General features: G+C 37.7%; 1 protein-coding gene across 2 annotated transcripts in view; it reads right to left on the minus strand.

Annotated features, from left to right (window-relative positions):
• Positions 1–16,884, minus strand: part of LOC136846469 (uro-adherence factor A-like) — a 172,060-nt gene extending 155,176 nt beyond the window's left edge. Inside the window, exons 1-3 of one of the 2 annotated variants that reach the window (XM_067117269.1) lie at positions 16,694–16,884; positions 11,541–11,723; positions 5,295–5,798 (exon numbers count right to left, since the gene is read on the minus strand). In XM_067117269.1, the coding sequence (XP_066973370.1) occupies positions 5,295–5,798; positions 11,541–11,723; positions 16,694–16,699 (693 nt within the window). In that variant the 5' untranslated portion in view covers positions 16,700–16,884. The remainder of the gene's footprint in view (positions 1–5,294; positions 5,799–11,540; positions 11,724–16,693) is intronic. The other variant, XM_067117270.1, reaches the window with a different exon arrangement.
• Between the last annotated feature and the right edge of the window lie 1,093 nt (positions 16,885–17,977).

Consider the following 17,977-nt stretch of genomic DNA (forward strand, 5'->3'; position numbering starts at 1 on the left):
CCTAAGTCTTCTCGGTCTCATACCACATCGCCGCTTTTTCCGAGAGTCTTGAAGGGGGAAGGGCGAAAGAAGACTTTCCTTGAGCTTTGCGGGAGTCCATCCACAAATGGACTTTCTTGAAGGCCCGCTTATTGGAAAGCGATTTAGTCATCTTCAGAAATCCCGGGCTTTCTAGACTTAGTCGAAGTCAGTTGAGAAGGAGGAGAGAGGTACTGCCGGCAGAAACTTGTCGGGAAACAATTCCTTCAAAAGCTTGACGAGAATCTGGTAGTCCGACGACGAGGACTGATCCTTAATCTCTTCTTCAGACTCCGAGACCCTGAGTCTATCTCCAACATCGGGCGGGGAAGTGCAGAGAAGTTGGAGAGGAAACACGCCGCAGGGACCTCTGCTTGGAAGAGGAACTGGCGTGCAAAGCAGCAGGAGAACCAGGAACCACACGAGAGACGCGACAGCAACGGCAGGTGGAGCGTCTTGAAGGGAGTCAAAAACGTCCATCGGGCGTCACGTCTGGCAGCATGACGAGCTTCTTGAGCGTCCAATCCGGGCGTCACGTCTGGCAGCATGACGAACATCAGGATCGTCCTTAGAGCCAGTCCGGCAGCATGACGAACGTCATCAACAAGAGCGTCATGGGAGCCTGACGGCGTCATCAACAAAAGGTGAACGTGGCGTCTAGAACGAGAAGGGAGAGGAGGGCGTCCTGGGGTGACGGCGTCAAGACGGTCCTCCCCCAACACCCTCCGGGACAAGAGTCTAGAGTTCCTTCCACGGCGAGCAGGCGAAGCAGACGAAGGTGACGAGCGAGGAGCAGGAGAAGGAGAACCGCCTAGATCTCTTCACTGGAAGTCTAACATCCTTCCGACGAGTACGGGACCTGGACTCTCTCTCTGCAATGAATGAGGAGAGTTGCTGCTGCATGGAGGCAATAAGGGTCCTCGTTGGTGACGCCTCTCTCTCTGGAGAATTACGTAACCTGGAGGAAGAGGGACGAGGGGCGTCTAATCCTCTTCTCTTGAGGAGGGAGAGCTCTGTCTCTGGAGCGACTGGGCGCTCAAACACGTCTTCTTGGGATGACGTCCTGTACTTCTTTTGTGGGGAACATCCACAAACTCTGGCGAGGAGCACAGAGTAGGAGAGAGGAGGGGCGTGGCGTCCCTCCTCCCCTAAAGCTTCTCTTAAGAGGGCGAGAGTCTACCTGACGGTTCCAACCCCTGCGTGGGGGAGGACGTGTCAGAAGGCGAAAGCAGTCCTTCAGGACACGAGCACGAGCTCGCGCCTGGGCAGCCTGGGAAACGTCTTCAGGACCTGCCGAAGGGACACCAGACCGGTGGGGTTCCCCGTCACCCTCCTTGACTTCGACATGCTCTCTCCCTGAGTCCTGGGAGTCCAGCAGAGGTCCAGGCCTAGAGGCATGATGGGGCGGTCTGACGCCCCCTCCACTGCACTGGGGGCACTAGTCACTTCACAACACTTTTCTTGGAGAGCTGACACCTTAGATTCTAATGCACGAATCGATTCCATCATGGCGGAAAGCATAGTCTCCACTGGCACGATCTCAGGGGCTGGAGACAAAACCACAGGGTTAGGTTCTAAAGGTACAGGGGAGTTAGGGCCGACATCAACACTTCCGCAAAGAGAAGCACTCCTGGAGGAAGACCTCCTCAGTCGATCACGCTCAACTTCCTCACATATTTATCATACGCTCTCCATTCATTTTCAGACAAAGAAGCACATTCATCACACCTATCATTCAACATGCATATATGCTTCCTACAGTTAGAACATACAGTGTGAGGGTCAACCGCAGCTTTACGGCAACCTCACCTTACACTCAGACATCACACACACGGTAACTAGCAGAGCTGGACCAGACATAATGATAGTCTAATTCAAAACCAAAGAAAAGTCAAAAAAAAGCGTATGCAATCTACCGATCCAAAGTCAAAATACCAAAAGACAATCAGATACTTAAGCAAAAAAGCAAATCCTATGACGGAGGTGCAGACAACAGGTGTTGACAACACCGGCGACAGAGAAAATCTGAATAGAAAATGGGAATGGTTCCTGATATCCGCCTCCCAGCGGCGGAATGGGTACTAACCACCTGGACTCCCACTGGCGTATGTCGTGAAGTTTTGTGAATTCTGTCGGACTTGGAGAATACAGCTATATATATATCTGACAGGTAAGTTTCATGAACAAAAGGTACAGTAGTAGAAATTATCAGAGTTAGTAATAGCTGAATTTATGACTTTTATAACTTATATTGCAGGCTGCTATGAGTTCCTTCCAATTTGTTGCTTAGTTCTGCATTGCTACTCACAACCTCCATATACCCACTGGGAAAGTGTATCTGCGTTGTGATGGAGGCACTATATATAATTTTTGTGATGATGTACACCATTTATTAATTTTATTTACAATCCATCATTCTCCATGCATTTACTGTGGTACCAATTATTTTATCACGGTTAGAAGCTATCAAAGATTCTGTGGCTGCATGTGTTGTAGAAGGCTGGATGTTGGGAAATGGCCATAAACAATGGAAAAAAAATTAACCACAAAAAAGTCTACCATTGTTGCTCTTTTCTGCTCTTTTTATAGAAAACAATTCTGACCTGATATAAACCTTTTTCCAATGATGTTTAAAGTTAGGAAAGCTTAAGCTATCACTCACAACCCACAGTCAGGCCCTAAGTCTAGATCTACATGCAAGACCAATATTTTGAATAGCTTTGCTCCTTTGTGTGCTATTGCGTAACTGCAGTGAGCTGTCTTTAATATTGCCACATTCTCTCACTTTGTGCAGTATTGTATACCTTATGGTACTCACTGACAATCTATATGGTTTACTGCAGTAGTTTAAGTATGCTATTCATTCAACCTAAGCACAATTTAAAAGCACACCTCAAGGATTTAGGAACTGTTTTTGTGAGACCACCTGACTCAACTTTCGTATCAATTAGTTAACCCTTAAATGCCGAGCCTCTATTTACAAAAGTGTCTGCCAGTATGCCATGGCGTTCGGGAGTTAAGCGCCAAAGAGGAAAAAAAACTTTTTCAAAAAAATCACAGCACGCTTAGTTTTAAGATTAAGAGTTCATTTTGGATCCTTTTTTTGTCATTGCCTGAAGTTTAGTATGCAACCATCAGAAATGAAAAAATATCATTATCATATATAAATATTGAAATATATGACAGCATGAAAAAAAATTTCATATATACTATACAAATCGCTGTGAGCAAAACGGTTAAAACTAATGAGTTATTTTTTCTTTGTATTGTACACTAAATTGCAATGATTTTGGTATATAACAAATTGTAAAACGATCAAAACAACACAGAAAAATATTATCACAAATGATGCATGAATTAAAGCACGGACATAAAAAAGTTTTTCAAAAAATTCACCATAAATCAAGATATTGTGCTAGAGACTTCCCGTTTGTTGCAAAATGAAGGTAATTGGTTGAATATTACTAGACTGTAAGTGTTTTAGCTTACAATTGCAGTTTTCTATCATTTCAGTCGAGTTAAAGTTGACTGAAGGTCAAATTTTTTTTATTTATCGTGATTTATATGAAAATATTTCCAAACTGATAAAAGCTACAACCATGAGTTATTTTTTGTTGTATTCTACATGAAATTGCGCACATTTTCATATGTAAAACTTTATGTAACGGCTATTAGAAAAACGGTGCAAACATTACGACAAAGTGACAAAAGAATTTCTGAGATTTTTGGCAGAGTTACTGGGCGGACGTAAGGAAAAAGTTTTTTCAAAAATTCACCATAAATCGAAATATTGTGCTAGAGACTTCCAATTTGTTGCAAAATGAAGGTAAATGATTGAATATTACTAGAATGTATGAGTTTTAGCTTACAATTGCATTTTTCTACCATTTTGGTCGAGTCAAAGTTGACCGAAGGTTGAAATTTTGGCACATCATGATTTATATGAAAATATTTCAAAACTGATGAAAGCTACAACCATGAGTTATTTTTGTTGTATTCTACATGAAATTGCGCACATTTTCATATATAAAACTTTTATGTAACGACTAATATAAAACGGTGCAAACATTACGACAAAGTGACAGAAAAATTTTGAGATTTTCGCAGAGTTACCGCGTGTGGACGTAAGGAAAAAGTTTTGTTAAAAAATTCACCATAAATCTAAATATTGTGCTAGAGACTTCCAATTTGTTGCAAAATGAAGGTAAATGATTGAATATTACTAGAATGTAAGAGTTTTAGCTTACAATTGCGTTTTTCGACCATTTCGGTCGCGTCAAAGTTGACCAAGGTTGAAATTTGGCACATCATGATTTATATGAAAATATTTCAAAACTGATAGAAGCTACAACCATGGGTTATTTTTGTTGTATTTTATTTGAAATTGCACACATTTTCATATATAAAACTTTATGTAACGGCTAATATAAAATGGTGCAAAAATTATGACAAAATGACGAAAGAATTTCTGAAAATTTCGGTCGAGTTACCACACGGACATAAGGAAAAAGTTTTTTTCAAAAATTCACCATAAATCGAAATACTGTGCTAGAGACTTCCAATTTGTTGCAAAATGAAGGTAAATGATTGAATATTACTAGAATGTAAGAGTTTTAGCTTACAATTGCGTTTTCGACCATTTCGGTCAAGTCAAAAGTTGATCGAAGGTTGAAATTTTTATGTCGATGTACGGCGTCCATTCGGCACCCGACAGACAATTTTAGTCGACGTCGACACGTCCAGTCGGCGTTTAAGGGTTAATTAACCCTTACAATTACAGATTGATTTCATGTATTAAAATAAAAATAATATATTCTTGAGTTTTTTGGCTAAGAATTTTTAGATTATTCTTCCTACTAATAAATTCTTCTACAGTATGCAACAAATGTCCTTCCTGGATATTAACATTAAAAATCATAACAGCCTTGTATTCAGGAACTAAGATAAAAACTTATGCCTCAAATTCCAAAGCCCAAACTTGCTTACGGCCATTTAATTTTCACCATGATATAATTCCTATATTTAACATTACATTAACCCTAAAATAAAATATCTTACCTTGCTTCACATACAAGTTATATTACCCATATAACTTAACAGTAACTATGTACAGTATGAGTTTTCCAAATTAAATTGTAATTTTACATTTATATTGTACTGGTGTTAACAATGAAGCACAATCTTAATATGTACTCCTACAGCACAGTAAATAGAGCAGACATTTTCTTGATAAAATACAAACTTCAAATTTTTGAAACTACAGTACTGTCACTCACCTCTCGTTTCAATGTGAAGAGCATGCGGCCTGACGAATGCAAAAACTCATTCCATCGCTTATTTTTTATTTCAATCTCATGAGGTGAGACAAAATCTTTTCTTTTGTTTGACAACTTGGGATCATTTTCTAAATCTTGTAAGCAATCTACAATCATTGATAAGAGCCTAGAAATCTGCCGGAGACGTAGGTTGGTTTCACCAATGCCCCGATATACTGGCAATTTGGGTCTTGATGACTGCTGGCTCTGAGTTTGAGTCTCTTTACTAGGCTTTGTCTTATCCCTTGTTTCCCCACTCTTTACAGCTCCTTTGGGAGATTTTTGGCTTTTGAAGCCTTTGTTACCCTTTCCAAGTGGTTTAGGTTTTTCTTGAGATCCACCTTCACCAGTCTTCGGTGGTACGGATGGAATAGGTTCTGCTTCTTCATCTTTGGACAGTCTAGCTCTCAGAAGAGCAAGCCTTGCCATGGCCTGTGCTCTGGCAATTTCTTCAGGATCTAGATACTGTTAATGAAATTAATGTTTAAATTTACGACGCTCCCTTAAAAGCAAAATAAGAAGTCTTCACCAACTCTACATTATCATTAAAGCACTTGCTTTGTATAAAATCAATAACATAAATGCAATCAACACAGTGTAACAGAATATAAAACAAAAAATATAATCAGAAAAAGGACTACAAATATACAGTTACTGATCCCAACATAAATACTGTATATATCTTAATAAACATGCATAATAATCAAAACAAGTCAATAATAGCCCCAACTGATAAACTTAAGTGAAGAAAAACTTGAAATACAAACCATACATAAAGCAACCATTAGCCCAACAAAGGAGTTGCCCACTATTACAACACACTACAAGTAAAGTACTTTCTTATACTTCAAACACCTAGTAGAAGGTGGTTGGTTGCCAGAAAACCAACAGCCTTGTAATGTAATATTCACAAGTTTTAATGTTAAGTCAAACAATAGTTAACATTTAATACACAGCCAACAGAAAGGCCTTATCCTCTATGCAGTTTTCATACAAGAATGAAGGTATCTAGTGCCCTTCTCAGTCATTATGTATCTCGTATGATTAATTTATTAACAAATGTGTAGGTACAAGGAAGAAAATTATGTTCTTTTAGTAAATAGCCACTTATAATGAGTCAATTATAAAGAAAGCTCAGCCACTAGAAAGGCTTCAGTTCTGTGATACTCTCAGATACAGCAAAAACTTACCCTTTTCAGTAATTAGTATTATTATTAAGTATACCTTAGTTTAACCAGACCACTGAGCTGATTAACAGTTCTCCTAGGGCTGGTCCAAAGGATTAGACTTATTTTACGTGGCTAAGAACCAATTGGTTACCTAGCAACGGGACCTACAGCTTATTGTGGAATCCGAACCACATTATACCAAGAAATGAATTTCTATCACCATAAATAAATTCCTCTAATTCTTCATTGGCCGGCCAGAGACCTGAACTCGGGCCTAGCAGAGTGCTAGCCGAGAACTCTACCGACTCTTCCAATGAGGAACTTATTAGTATCATTAGAATTATATATAAATATTCATGATAAAATTTATCATTTGAATACTTACATACTGTTAAAGACAGCTATATCTCAGTGCCACGAGGCACATCAGCATTGAAAATAAAAAAGATCGCTTGGCTGACCCATTATTATTATTATTATCATTATTCAGTAGATGAAACCTATTCATATGGAACAAGCTCACATGGGCCATTGACTTGAAATTCAAGCTTCCACATACTATGGTGTTCATTAGGAAGAAGTGAGAGGAAGTAAAGTGAAATACAGAAAGAAGAAATCCCACTTATTAAAAATGTAAAAAAAATAAAATAAATAGATAAAAATGTATTAAATTCAAGAACAGTACTAGGGTAGTAATGCATTGCACTTTCGCTTGAAAATGCAATGCATTACTGAAGTTCCAATTGTATATACTACATCCTCTGGGAGGCTGTTCCACAGTCCAATGGTGTGAGGAATAATGGACCCCTAGAACAGAAAAGTTTGACAGCGAGGCACATTTACTGCATACTGGTGCTGCTGTTTGGCGAATCTGGTTGTCTCAGCAGATAAAAGGGATCAGGGATCAATTGTGAATGAGAAAGATCTCTGTTGAAATACAATTTATGCAAAAGAGACAAACAAGAAACCATCAATTGGTGGTCCAAGTCATAACTGCTACTACAGGCAGTACCTGGTTAATGGCAGGGGTTCTGTTCCTGGCTGACCACCGCTGATCAAAAGTCGCTGATAACCAAAAATCACCAATAATTACGGTAATAAATGGTGTTTACGATGTCGTAAGCACCAATAAACTGCTTACAGATGCCGATAAACTGCTTACCGATGCCAAAAATCACTTACCGTTGCCGAAAATCAGGTTAATGACATTGTTAATGTAAAACCAGAATGCCGTTAACCGATGCCACCGATAAGCGAGGACTGCCTGTATTAGGAAACAGAAACCTACCACCACGAATAAATCTCTGGCAGAAGTAGACATCCACACTGGAGAACAGTATTCTAGTAAAGGAAGCACAAATGACCTAAAATGGGTTGTACTGATTTTATCATTTATAAATATATGAGGCCTTACAAACAATAACTAATTTTCTTGCGGGATTTGCTGAAACTTTCATTAGATGTTTCTCAAAAGTTAGTTGTGAATCAAAAGTTACACCTAGAATAGTTAAAGCTTCAGACTCATTCAGCAAAGTTCCATCCACCTGAAGGGGAAGATGGGTGGGAAATCTGTATGAGATCTGCTAATCTACAGTGTTTTCATTTTACTGGAGTTCAGCCTCATACCCCACCGACTACACCAATCCCTGATCTGGTCCATGTCCCAACTGAGACTGAGGGCAGCTTCATTTTTCATAAGTGGCGACTTTACTACACCCATCGGCATACTGAACAATCTTTTTTTCCATTCCAACAACCATATCACTTGTATACACTACAAAAAACAGTGGACCAAAAACACTGCCCTGTGGAACTCCAGACAAAATAGGTCTAGGTTCACAACTTGCTGCTGCCTATGCGTAAGGAAACCTTTTAGTAATCCTAGAGCATATCCACCCACTCCAAGATTCTGAAGTTTATAAATAAGTGCCTTGTGATTTACTAAATTGAAAGCACCACTAAAATCAATCTGAATTACTCTGCAATCAAAACCCCTATCAAGGTTCCCTTGCAAATGGCACGTTAAGTCTAAAAGAGTATTGCAGGTACCTAACTGCTTCCTGTATGCATACTGACTATCAGCTAACAATCCTTTAGATTCCACATACTTATGCAATGGCTTAAAAATGACATTTTTATAATAAAAGTTCACTATTTATTACCCAGTAATTACATCGCTGTCGTTTTTACTTGACGGCAGCTTGAATTTTCAAATTTCGCAGCAATACTCTACTTCTTCCGTCCAAGTCGGTGACTAGGCCTGTCACATGCATTGGCGACGAGTGAACTAAAGTTTTGAAAATGTTTCATAAGTGTTTTTCCGAAATTTGGCTACACGTGATATTTTCTTACAGTTATGAAATATATGGCAGACTTCATTCTTATGAAATATATTATGGCCTTATTGTATGAAATAATTGTGTTTTTGCACTGAAATAATAGATAAATATGGAACATGTTAGGTTGCCAGTTTGTGAATTTTGAATGAAATCCTGTGCAATCATGTTGTTTCACTTAAGAGCACTGCTAGTTCCTCATTGGAAGTGTGGATATCGTTCTCAGCTAGCACTCTGCTGGTCCCGTGTTTGATTCTCCGACGGGCCAGTGAAGAATTCGAGGAATTTATTTCTGGTGATAGAAATTCATTTTTCGTCATAATGTGGTTCGGATTCCACAATAAGCTGTAGGTCCCGTTGCTAGGTAACCAATTGGTTCTTAGCCACGTAAAATAAATCTAATCCTTCGGGCCAGCCCTAGGAGAGCTGTTAATCAGCTCAGTGGTCTGGTTAAACTAAGGTGTACTTAACTTAAGAGCAATGCTGTACCACCACAAATATGGCAAAGTTTACAGGCAACTGTCACTGCCAAATAAACACTGATCACTGTGCTATTTTTTGGTTGTTTAACATGTCTACACTTCATTTTCACATATAGCGTGCCTTATATATTCACCTATCACAAAATCAAAACCATAAATAATAAACATTGCATATTTTTAAACAATGAGTAAAGCCCACATTTTTAGTAAATGTACTGAGAATATCACTAGGATTGTGTTATCTTTCACCATATATATCGCCTCTTACAATGGGCACAGTAACCCTCTACCTACTCTCCAAGCACAACAACTGCCCAATGCCATGCTTATTGATACGAGTATGATACAAGTTTCAGTTGAACATGTTTGATACTGAACAAGTGTTGTACCAAACATACTTTTAAGGAAATATTGCCAATCATACAGTTTCCATACCTCTGAATCTGATACATGTTTGATACAAATTTCAGTTGAACATGTTTGATACTGAACATGTATATGTCTTGCATCATGCATACTTTTAAGGAACCGTTGCCAATCGTACAGTTTTCATACCTCTCTTCCTGTTCAAATACATTGAACTTTAAATAATTGACCCCAGTACCTCATGGTTTCAAGATATGATTGAAAAATAACAATAAATTTGTTTGATAATTTAAAATTTCAATGCTCAAATGTGAAATATTGAAATTCTAATGATATAAATGTAGTTATGTACCCAAAACACTCAAAATCTCATGTGGGTGAAGGTTGAGATTCCATTAGTTTTCCTTACTTTCCCTGGTTTTTATTTTTCACCCAAATACATTTTTCCTTCCAGTGTTGAATTGCCTTGTTACCCAAGCTCTAGGCATAATATAGGCACAATTAGCTATTTTTTGCAGTCTAGGAAGCAATACAATGTGAACAAATGTTGAAACAAAAAAATTTGGGGAGGGGCCTGTTTTTTCTGGCTGTTTTTTTTTTCAAGGAAAAACACTTTTTTCAGAAAAAAATAACTTTTGGGGGGGGGGTTGCAACCCTATCTACTGTGATTAGTTTTTGATACTGTTCCTGCTATTGTGTGATGAAACTGTAAATATAATAATTCCTGCTATTGTGTGACAAAACCGTATTAAATAAATAGAGTTGATTTAAGAGAAATTTCCTTACTGAGGGGTTCTGAGGTAACCAGTTCGCAGAGAGGGAGGACTTTTGCCTCTTGTCGTTTGCATGTTGGAAAGACAGTTTGTAGTGTGTGTGAGGAGCTCTTTATACATACAGTATATAAAGTTTAATTTTAACGAAAAAGCTGTTGAGTAAATATTCCTGAAGTAATTTGTTTGACTCTTATGTATTGGAGGCTAGCTTGTTTTCTGGTATAACTATATGTGCAGAGCTGACTTTATTTTGTGTATTCTTATGTTAAAGGAAAAAGTAATATGGGAAATTGATGATCATCAAGTTGTATGTATTTATGCGAGTGTCCTCTGGATTGATTGTAGGTCAGTATGAGGTTTGGTAGGGCCTGATCTGGTAAATTATTCTCCACAGGGATACAGAGGTAACTTGTGCTGTTGTGGATTGTTTGTCAATAAAACATTTAGAAAATAAACTCAGGTTCAGTAACGACTGTATAATTTACTCCCCCAAGGTTGTTTAACTGAGCCATTGCTCTTTCACAATACTACCTGAAAAAATTTAACACTAGTTCCTAAGAGAAAAAGAAACCACAACTGAGTGCATACTGACAGTTGCATGGGATTTCCCCATACCTTTTGACAGTTAGCGACCTTGTCTGAAAATTAATGACTATTCCAGCTCATGTTTGCAAGCTAAATCCCTATGTAAAGAATGAAGGTTTGTAAGTGTGTAGGAACAAAATTTTTTCTAATTAACCTCACTCCACAGGACACTGAAATAAGCTCAGAGCATATAAATAAGTGAAGGTGACACTGCCCTTAAAAATTAAAATACAAAGATGTGCTGTAACCACATTTACTCTGAAATGCTTTGATAGTCTATGTGGTTCTAAATACTGTAAACAGGGAAATCAAAATTTAAGAAAAACCAGATATTTTACAGGCATGCCAGTAAAACCTGTGGAGGACTGATTGTTAAAATATAAAATTAAATTTTCTGTTCAAAATAAATCTGACAAATTTACACTAGGACCATCTATAAAGAGGAACCATGCTAGAAAATGTAACACCTTAACATAGTGTACAAGATAGAACTTACTTTATATGAACGGGGACCTAATTTATGATGACTTCTTGGTGTCCTAGATGCTGTTGGTACTAAACGATGAAAAGTAATAGCTGTAGGTACATGTACCCTATGCTCAAGACCTCGAGGTGATAACTTTCTCCAAAGAGACTCATGAAGGCGCTGAGTGAGATGTGGATATTGTCCATCCATGTTCTGTTCAAAACCAATAACAATCATACACTGATATGATTACACAATAAGTCTTGTGTTACTATCAGACACCTATCTGCAAACGAACATTTACAGAAACACTAACATAAAGGCTGAACTCTCATGAGAGCACATATTCATCTCTAAAAGCCTCTAAACTTCTTGACAACTCTCTACTCTGTTCATGTCAATATCCTTAATTAGTACTGTACATCTCAGATGTATATATCATGGGAACTTGTGAGAAACCATTATTATTTAAACTGCTAGTGCTCTGAATATCAAAGTGGTAATAACATGCATAAAATACCAAATCTGCATTCTTGAAAAGCCTAAGACACTGCCAACTCTAACAGGCAAAAAAAGGTAGTAATAGCCCCACACACCTACCTCCTGATCCACGTCGTATCACCCTGCCTGCTAAGGTGTATACTGTACAACTCCAAATTTGTCTGGTTTTAAGATTGCCTACAGCATAAAAGTAATGGAGTTCATCCCATTTCAGGTAACCTATTACATTATTTTCCATGTTTTGCCTTCCTTTTCACTGTGATAACGAGAAAATTAATATGAAATTTTTGTCAGGTAGATATTAAGCTTACCAGCAACAGGGTTTGCACTGCCGTTTGGAAGGCCATTAATTGGGTAACTTTTTAGGTACAATATCCATTATTGCTTTCTGAGAACACATACCTGTACTTCATCTGACTAATGTTTCAGTATTTTTTGTCATTTTGGTATTCTGTATATAAAAGGTGTACTTTATTGGAATTGGTATGATAACTAGTTAATAAATGACTACCTAAGTAACTTCTGTTCCTTTCCCTTATTTCTCATGTTTTTTAATTGTTACATAGTGTGTTCTTCCACTTCTACCTCTTTAATATGTTAACCACCATATGTACCATCGGTGGTACATTGTAAACAAGGCTTAAAGGCCACGTACCACTGGTGGTACAATTTTGGATTTTTATGATTTTTTAATTTTCATTTTATACAAGTATATAAAAGGGTTAGAAATACCATAAAATGCATGCAAATCAAAGTTTAATAATTGAATTTTAAAAAAGTAAAAAAATAAAAGCAACACTTCTGAATTATAATGGAAAAAATTTGTCACATTCATGATAATGTGATCATGTGAAAAATAAGCAAAAAAAGTACAATATTTCAAAGATGTTTTAAATATCAACTTTTTATGGGCTGAAAATCATGAGTATATCAATATGATGCATTTTAGACACATCCTAGTAATATTAGAACTCATGTGAATGCATTCTTTCAAAGCATGAAGGGCATGAATGTGGCTTGCCTTCACATTAACCACATACTGTCTTTACTCCCATGGTTTATCATGCTGCAATTTGGCTTCCTTCATTTTTACTAAGTATCTCATAACATCCTCTGCATCTTTTCCTCACTTCTCTACATTACCCTTCCAACTCAATCAAAGTTGAACTGATCTTTTTTCCCCCAATAGGTGAAAACTCCTTTCCAGTCTTTAAATCTTTAGTCGCTTTACCTGTCAAAAGTGAGAGCACTACAGATTCACAAAATTTTAAAATTGAAACTGATTGGTTTGTGTGAAATTTGGTGAATAGTATAAAGGCACTGACTACTATTGTTCTGAGAAGTTCAAAAGCCCCTTTCTTGTACCACTCTCTAACTTGTCGTACATACAAAGTTTCTGGGGGTAAACAACAGCATCTTGCCATACAGTGCTTACATTTGATTCAGATGATTGTTGCTTGATTTCTGTTACATTAGCCATTGGTAACAAAATACCATCATCCTCTGATTCGCTATAGTTACTAATTTCTTCATCTTCTAAATGAAATCAGATTCACTTTGAGAGGAAACTGAATTTTCATCAAAGCTGTAATCATCATCTGATGGTGATTCTGCATGACCATAAAAATTTTGTTGTTTTTAGTTACTGATTTACATAGACACTTTCTTACTCAGTAGAATTTCTTTCGTCCATGCTGTAATATATATATATATATAATTTAGTATATATATATATAAAATTTAGTATAGAAAGCATGCATTACATATGGACATTAGGAAATTCTATTCAGTAAGAAAGTGTCTATAAAAAATCAAATTAAAAACTACAAAACAAATCAAGTAGCAAAAATATTAAGGTTTGACCATGTCGTGTTTTAATTTGTTTTTATATATTGCAACCTAAAGAAATCAATTAATAATTTGCCAAAATAGTTAATTAATTTGTTTCTATTCTCTCTCAAATAAATATATATATATATATATATATATATATATATATATATATATATATATATATATATATATATATAAATATAAATATACATACATGCATGAACAAAGGATAAAACATATGAAAGACATGTGACAAGCATCGCCACTTGAGCCACCAGTGTCCAATTTATCTTTGAGCCACCGGTGGCTTATTTGACGTTAGAGGAACAAAATGTATATAGATCGCCTTATATGAACCACATGTGTCTCATAGATTTTACTCTCTTTACCCCTTCTATGCTACCAAACAAATGGCCAGTGTCACCCCTAATCGCTGTCAGCAATGAGCTGGGAAGGAGAGGGCTATGAAGTCATGGCGCCAGGAGGAAAATGTCAAATTGCTGTATGGTGGTTAACGTGTTAATTGATGTTCCTCTTCAAATAATCATCACTTCACTCAGCAAATGGGAATGAGCAGTGAGAGCTGAAAGATGATCTTCACAAACACTGAATTAGTGAAGCTCCCAAGACTCTGACCCTTAGTACTTAAAAGCTCTTACACCCAGACTTGAGTAAAAAAGAATCTGGATATTTTCATAATTATAGATTTTCCTAATGACAATGCTCTGTATGCTTGCATGGCCCAGACGGTATAAGCCTTTTTCTTTATATGACAGACTAGATTTCTGGCATCTTTAAGAATGGAGGGTGCTCTAAGCGTTAGAAGCTAGGGCAGACCCTGATTCACTGATTCTTGGGCTTGGATATTCAACTTATCCATGACCAACAACAGAGCAGAAATCCATGCAAATATAAAATAATGGATGGCAGAGAAAGGTTCAACCAAAGGTTATAACAGGCCCATATCCTAACCCCACCTTTTCTCTTACAGACCATTGGCTGCTAAGAAAATCTTACATGATGGAAGGCTGTTCATCTCAGGCAAGGTAACAACCTCCAAGCATCAAGGCCCTGAGTACCTCTCATCCATCTCTCTTTCTAATGAAGGCTTCATAGTAACAAAGATAGACTCAACCAAGCATGAGTTTATGTCCATCATCAACTGGCAGTAATGGATCTAGGATGCTACCAGCACACTGTTGTCAAAGGAAGAAAAGGTGTAGGAAAACACTGCTAAGAACAACCATGATACCACCTGGCTTGGGGCCAATGAGGAACCACACGAGTGACCATTACACAATGGATCACTCTTGGGATCTAAGAAACGAAGTAGCCTATTAAATGCCATGAAGCATATTACTTTTTAGTTTTCAACATTTTTCATCCTAAAATACGGTGAAATATGGTTTTGCTGATTGTGTTGTTATATGATTAACATACTGCCGTGGTGGCCTGGCCTATATCATTGACAGATGCACAATTATGGCCAAATTTAACCTAAAATAAAATAAAAACTACTTATCCCAATTTGCAGCCCTCTAGCCTCAGTAGTTTATAAGATGTGAGGGCAGTCAGAAAAGTGTGGACAGATGGACAAAGCCGGCACACTAGTTTTTTCAGAAAACTCAAAAACAGTAAACAAGCTAAATTTATCATCCCTCAGAATACTCTCATATTACCTGAGGCCTATGTACATCTTGACAGTTGGGGAGGAACAAGTCCATAAAACTTAACCTAGCCTATAAATATTAAATTTTTTTACAATAAAATTATCTCCAAATTTAATGATTTGCAAGAGGCTGTGGTTTTTGGCTTAGTTTGTCTAAAGTAAAAACAAGCTAACAAAAATCAACTATCTCCCTTGGGTAGCACAAGACTACTGGTTGGCCTGACTTACTAGATATACGGCTTGACTAACCTTATGGGCTCTTGCTCCTAGGTAAGAGCAGCCTGGAAGCGAATGCAGAGTGGGGGTTCAGGGCTACTGTGGCAAGAATTATATATTTCTAAGCAAGAGCTCCGCAAGGACTATGACCTTGGAAATTGATTTTTCCTATACTTTTAGTGTTGCTGATGAAGGAGGTGGTGTTGTTATTGCTGTTCAATCATTATTAACCTCACACCTACCCAAAATGGGCTGGGAATCCTTTGGGAACGCAGGGTTTTGGAAACGGGAGAAAAACGAACCGCCATGTTATCGTTATGGAATGGTTCTGCACATGCGCAAAGTCATGAGGGAGCCATATGTTTAAGGGATTGGCTAAGGAAACCTATTACGAAATGAACTATACTAAACTAATGTACCCTAACCTAACCTAACCTAATCTAGCAGGCCATGTCAATTAGTAAGGGGCCTCTGCCCCAAGGACCCACCAGCGAAGGAAACTCCACTTTTACCAAAAGCACCCCTATAAAACTGCACAAGCGTGATAGCATTCCAGGATGGCCAGCATACAACTTCTGTGGCTAATTACTGATTAATTACAGTCGGCCAACAAAAAATTGTGGTAAATTCTTGATAAGCAACCAAAATACTGTAAGAAAATCAATTTCCAAAGTAATACCCGATACAGAGTTATTGCTTAGCTCTACCAGAATTTCTGTAGTAGGCAGTCTAGGCTATTCAGGAGGGAATATGACTTAGCCTACCAGACTTAACTTTATCTAACCTAAACCTTGGCCGCCGTGCCCTGACGCCTCAAGCCCTCTCTCTGCATTCTAACGACGTCCCGTAAATCATAGATAGAAGTGACATTTAATTAACACTGAAAGATTGGGGCCTCTCCTAGGCTACCGGGTCTAACTAGCCTGAGCTACTACACTTGGGTTAGACAGGATTTTTATCATACCTCCATTTCTAGTTTAATCCTGTATTCCTCGTTGTGGAAAATAATATGGACCACTCTTTTCACATGATATATGGTTTTACTGCGATGTAAACACAGCTTGATAATGAGTACACTTACGAAATGCTAAAGTAAACAAAATCTTAGTTTGAAAAAACTGTCAAGTATGGTATGTTCACTCACAAGATATCCTCAAGTCACATTCGATAATGACCTCTGGTAGTATTCAGAATTATATGTTGCATTTCTGTAATCACTATTTCTTAGCAGCTATCAGATATCAGATACATAATAAATCAAAATATTGACTTGTATATTAGAAGACAATAGTCCAGATAATATTTATTTCGAGTAACTATTATTAGTTGTTACAGATTCATATTTCGCTCCCGGTTCCTCAGCGATCACAGTTACGGGCACACTACGTGATGAGGGTCGGTCCTGGTCGTTTCGGCCGTAAGTCACTTAGGCCGTAACATCCAAAACAATGTAAGACGTTATGTTTATGATATTTACCGTTATGTTTATGGTATTTACTGTTATTATTTTATGTTTTGCGTACATCCCTAAGGGGCTGGTACTAAACACGGCGCCCATTTTGCACGTAAACGTGCTTACGGCCTAAATGACTTACGGCCGAAACGACCCGAACTCATAAAATTTGGCGCCCTACAGACTATCATACATGTATGATCAAATTGGCGTTGGACAATCCAATTTGGGAATGTAGAGGCTTGTTTGAAGGATTGAACAAGCAGTTTGAAGCTAGCTTGTCCAACAAGACGTTTGACCAGCATGTTTGACGAGTCTGTAGTGGTGTTTGATCATACATGCTCATTTGGTCACCATCAACCATGGCGAACACAGGATAACCAAGAATTTTGGATAGAGTTCATTGAACTCTATCAATCATTTCCATGTCTGGAAGGTTAAAAGTGAGGAATACAAAAATAGGTCACTAAAAGGCAAAGTGTCAGCAAAATTGCTTGATAAATTGAGAGAACACATCCCAAATGCCACCAAGGATATGATACCAAAGAAAATTAACTCTCTTCAAACTAGCTACAGGAGAGAATTAAAAAGGTGGTTCAAAGTGAGAAATCTGGTGCTGCAACTGAAGACATGTATGTACCCTCCTTATGGTTTTCGGTGCTCTAAATTTTCTCCGAGACCAGGAAATTCAGGAAGAAGGGATATCTACAATAGACATTGATGAAGAGGTGAGGGAAATATTCAAACACATTTAATGCAATGTATATATATTTAGGTAGTTTTTTGTACACTCTG

The sequence above is a fragment of the Macrobrachium rosenbergii genome, chromosome 15, assembly GCF_040412425.1.
Source record: "Macrobrachium rosenbergii isolate ZJJX-2024 chromosome 15, ASM4041242v1, whole genome shotgun sequence".
In the NCBI taxonomy this organism is placed as follows: domain Eukaryota; kingdom Metazoa; phylum Arthropoda; class Malacostraca; order Decapoda; family Palaemonidae; genus Macrobrachium; species Macrobrachium rosenbergii.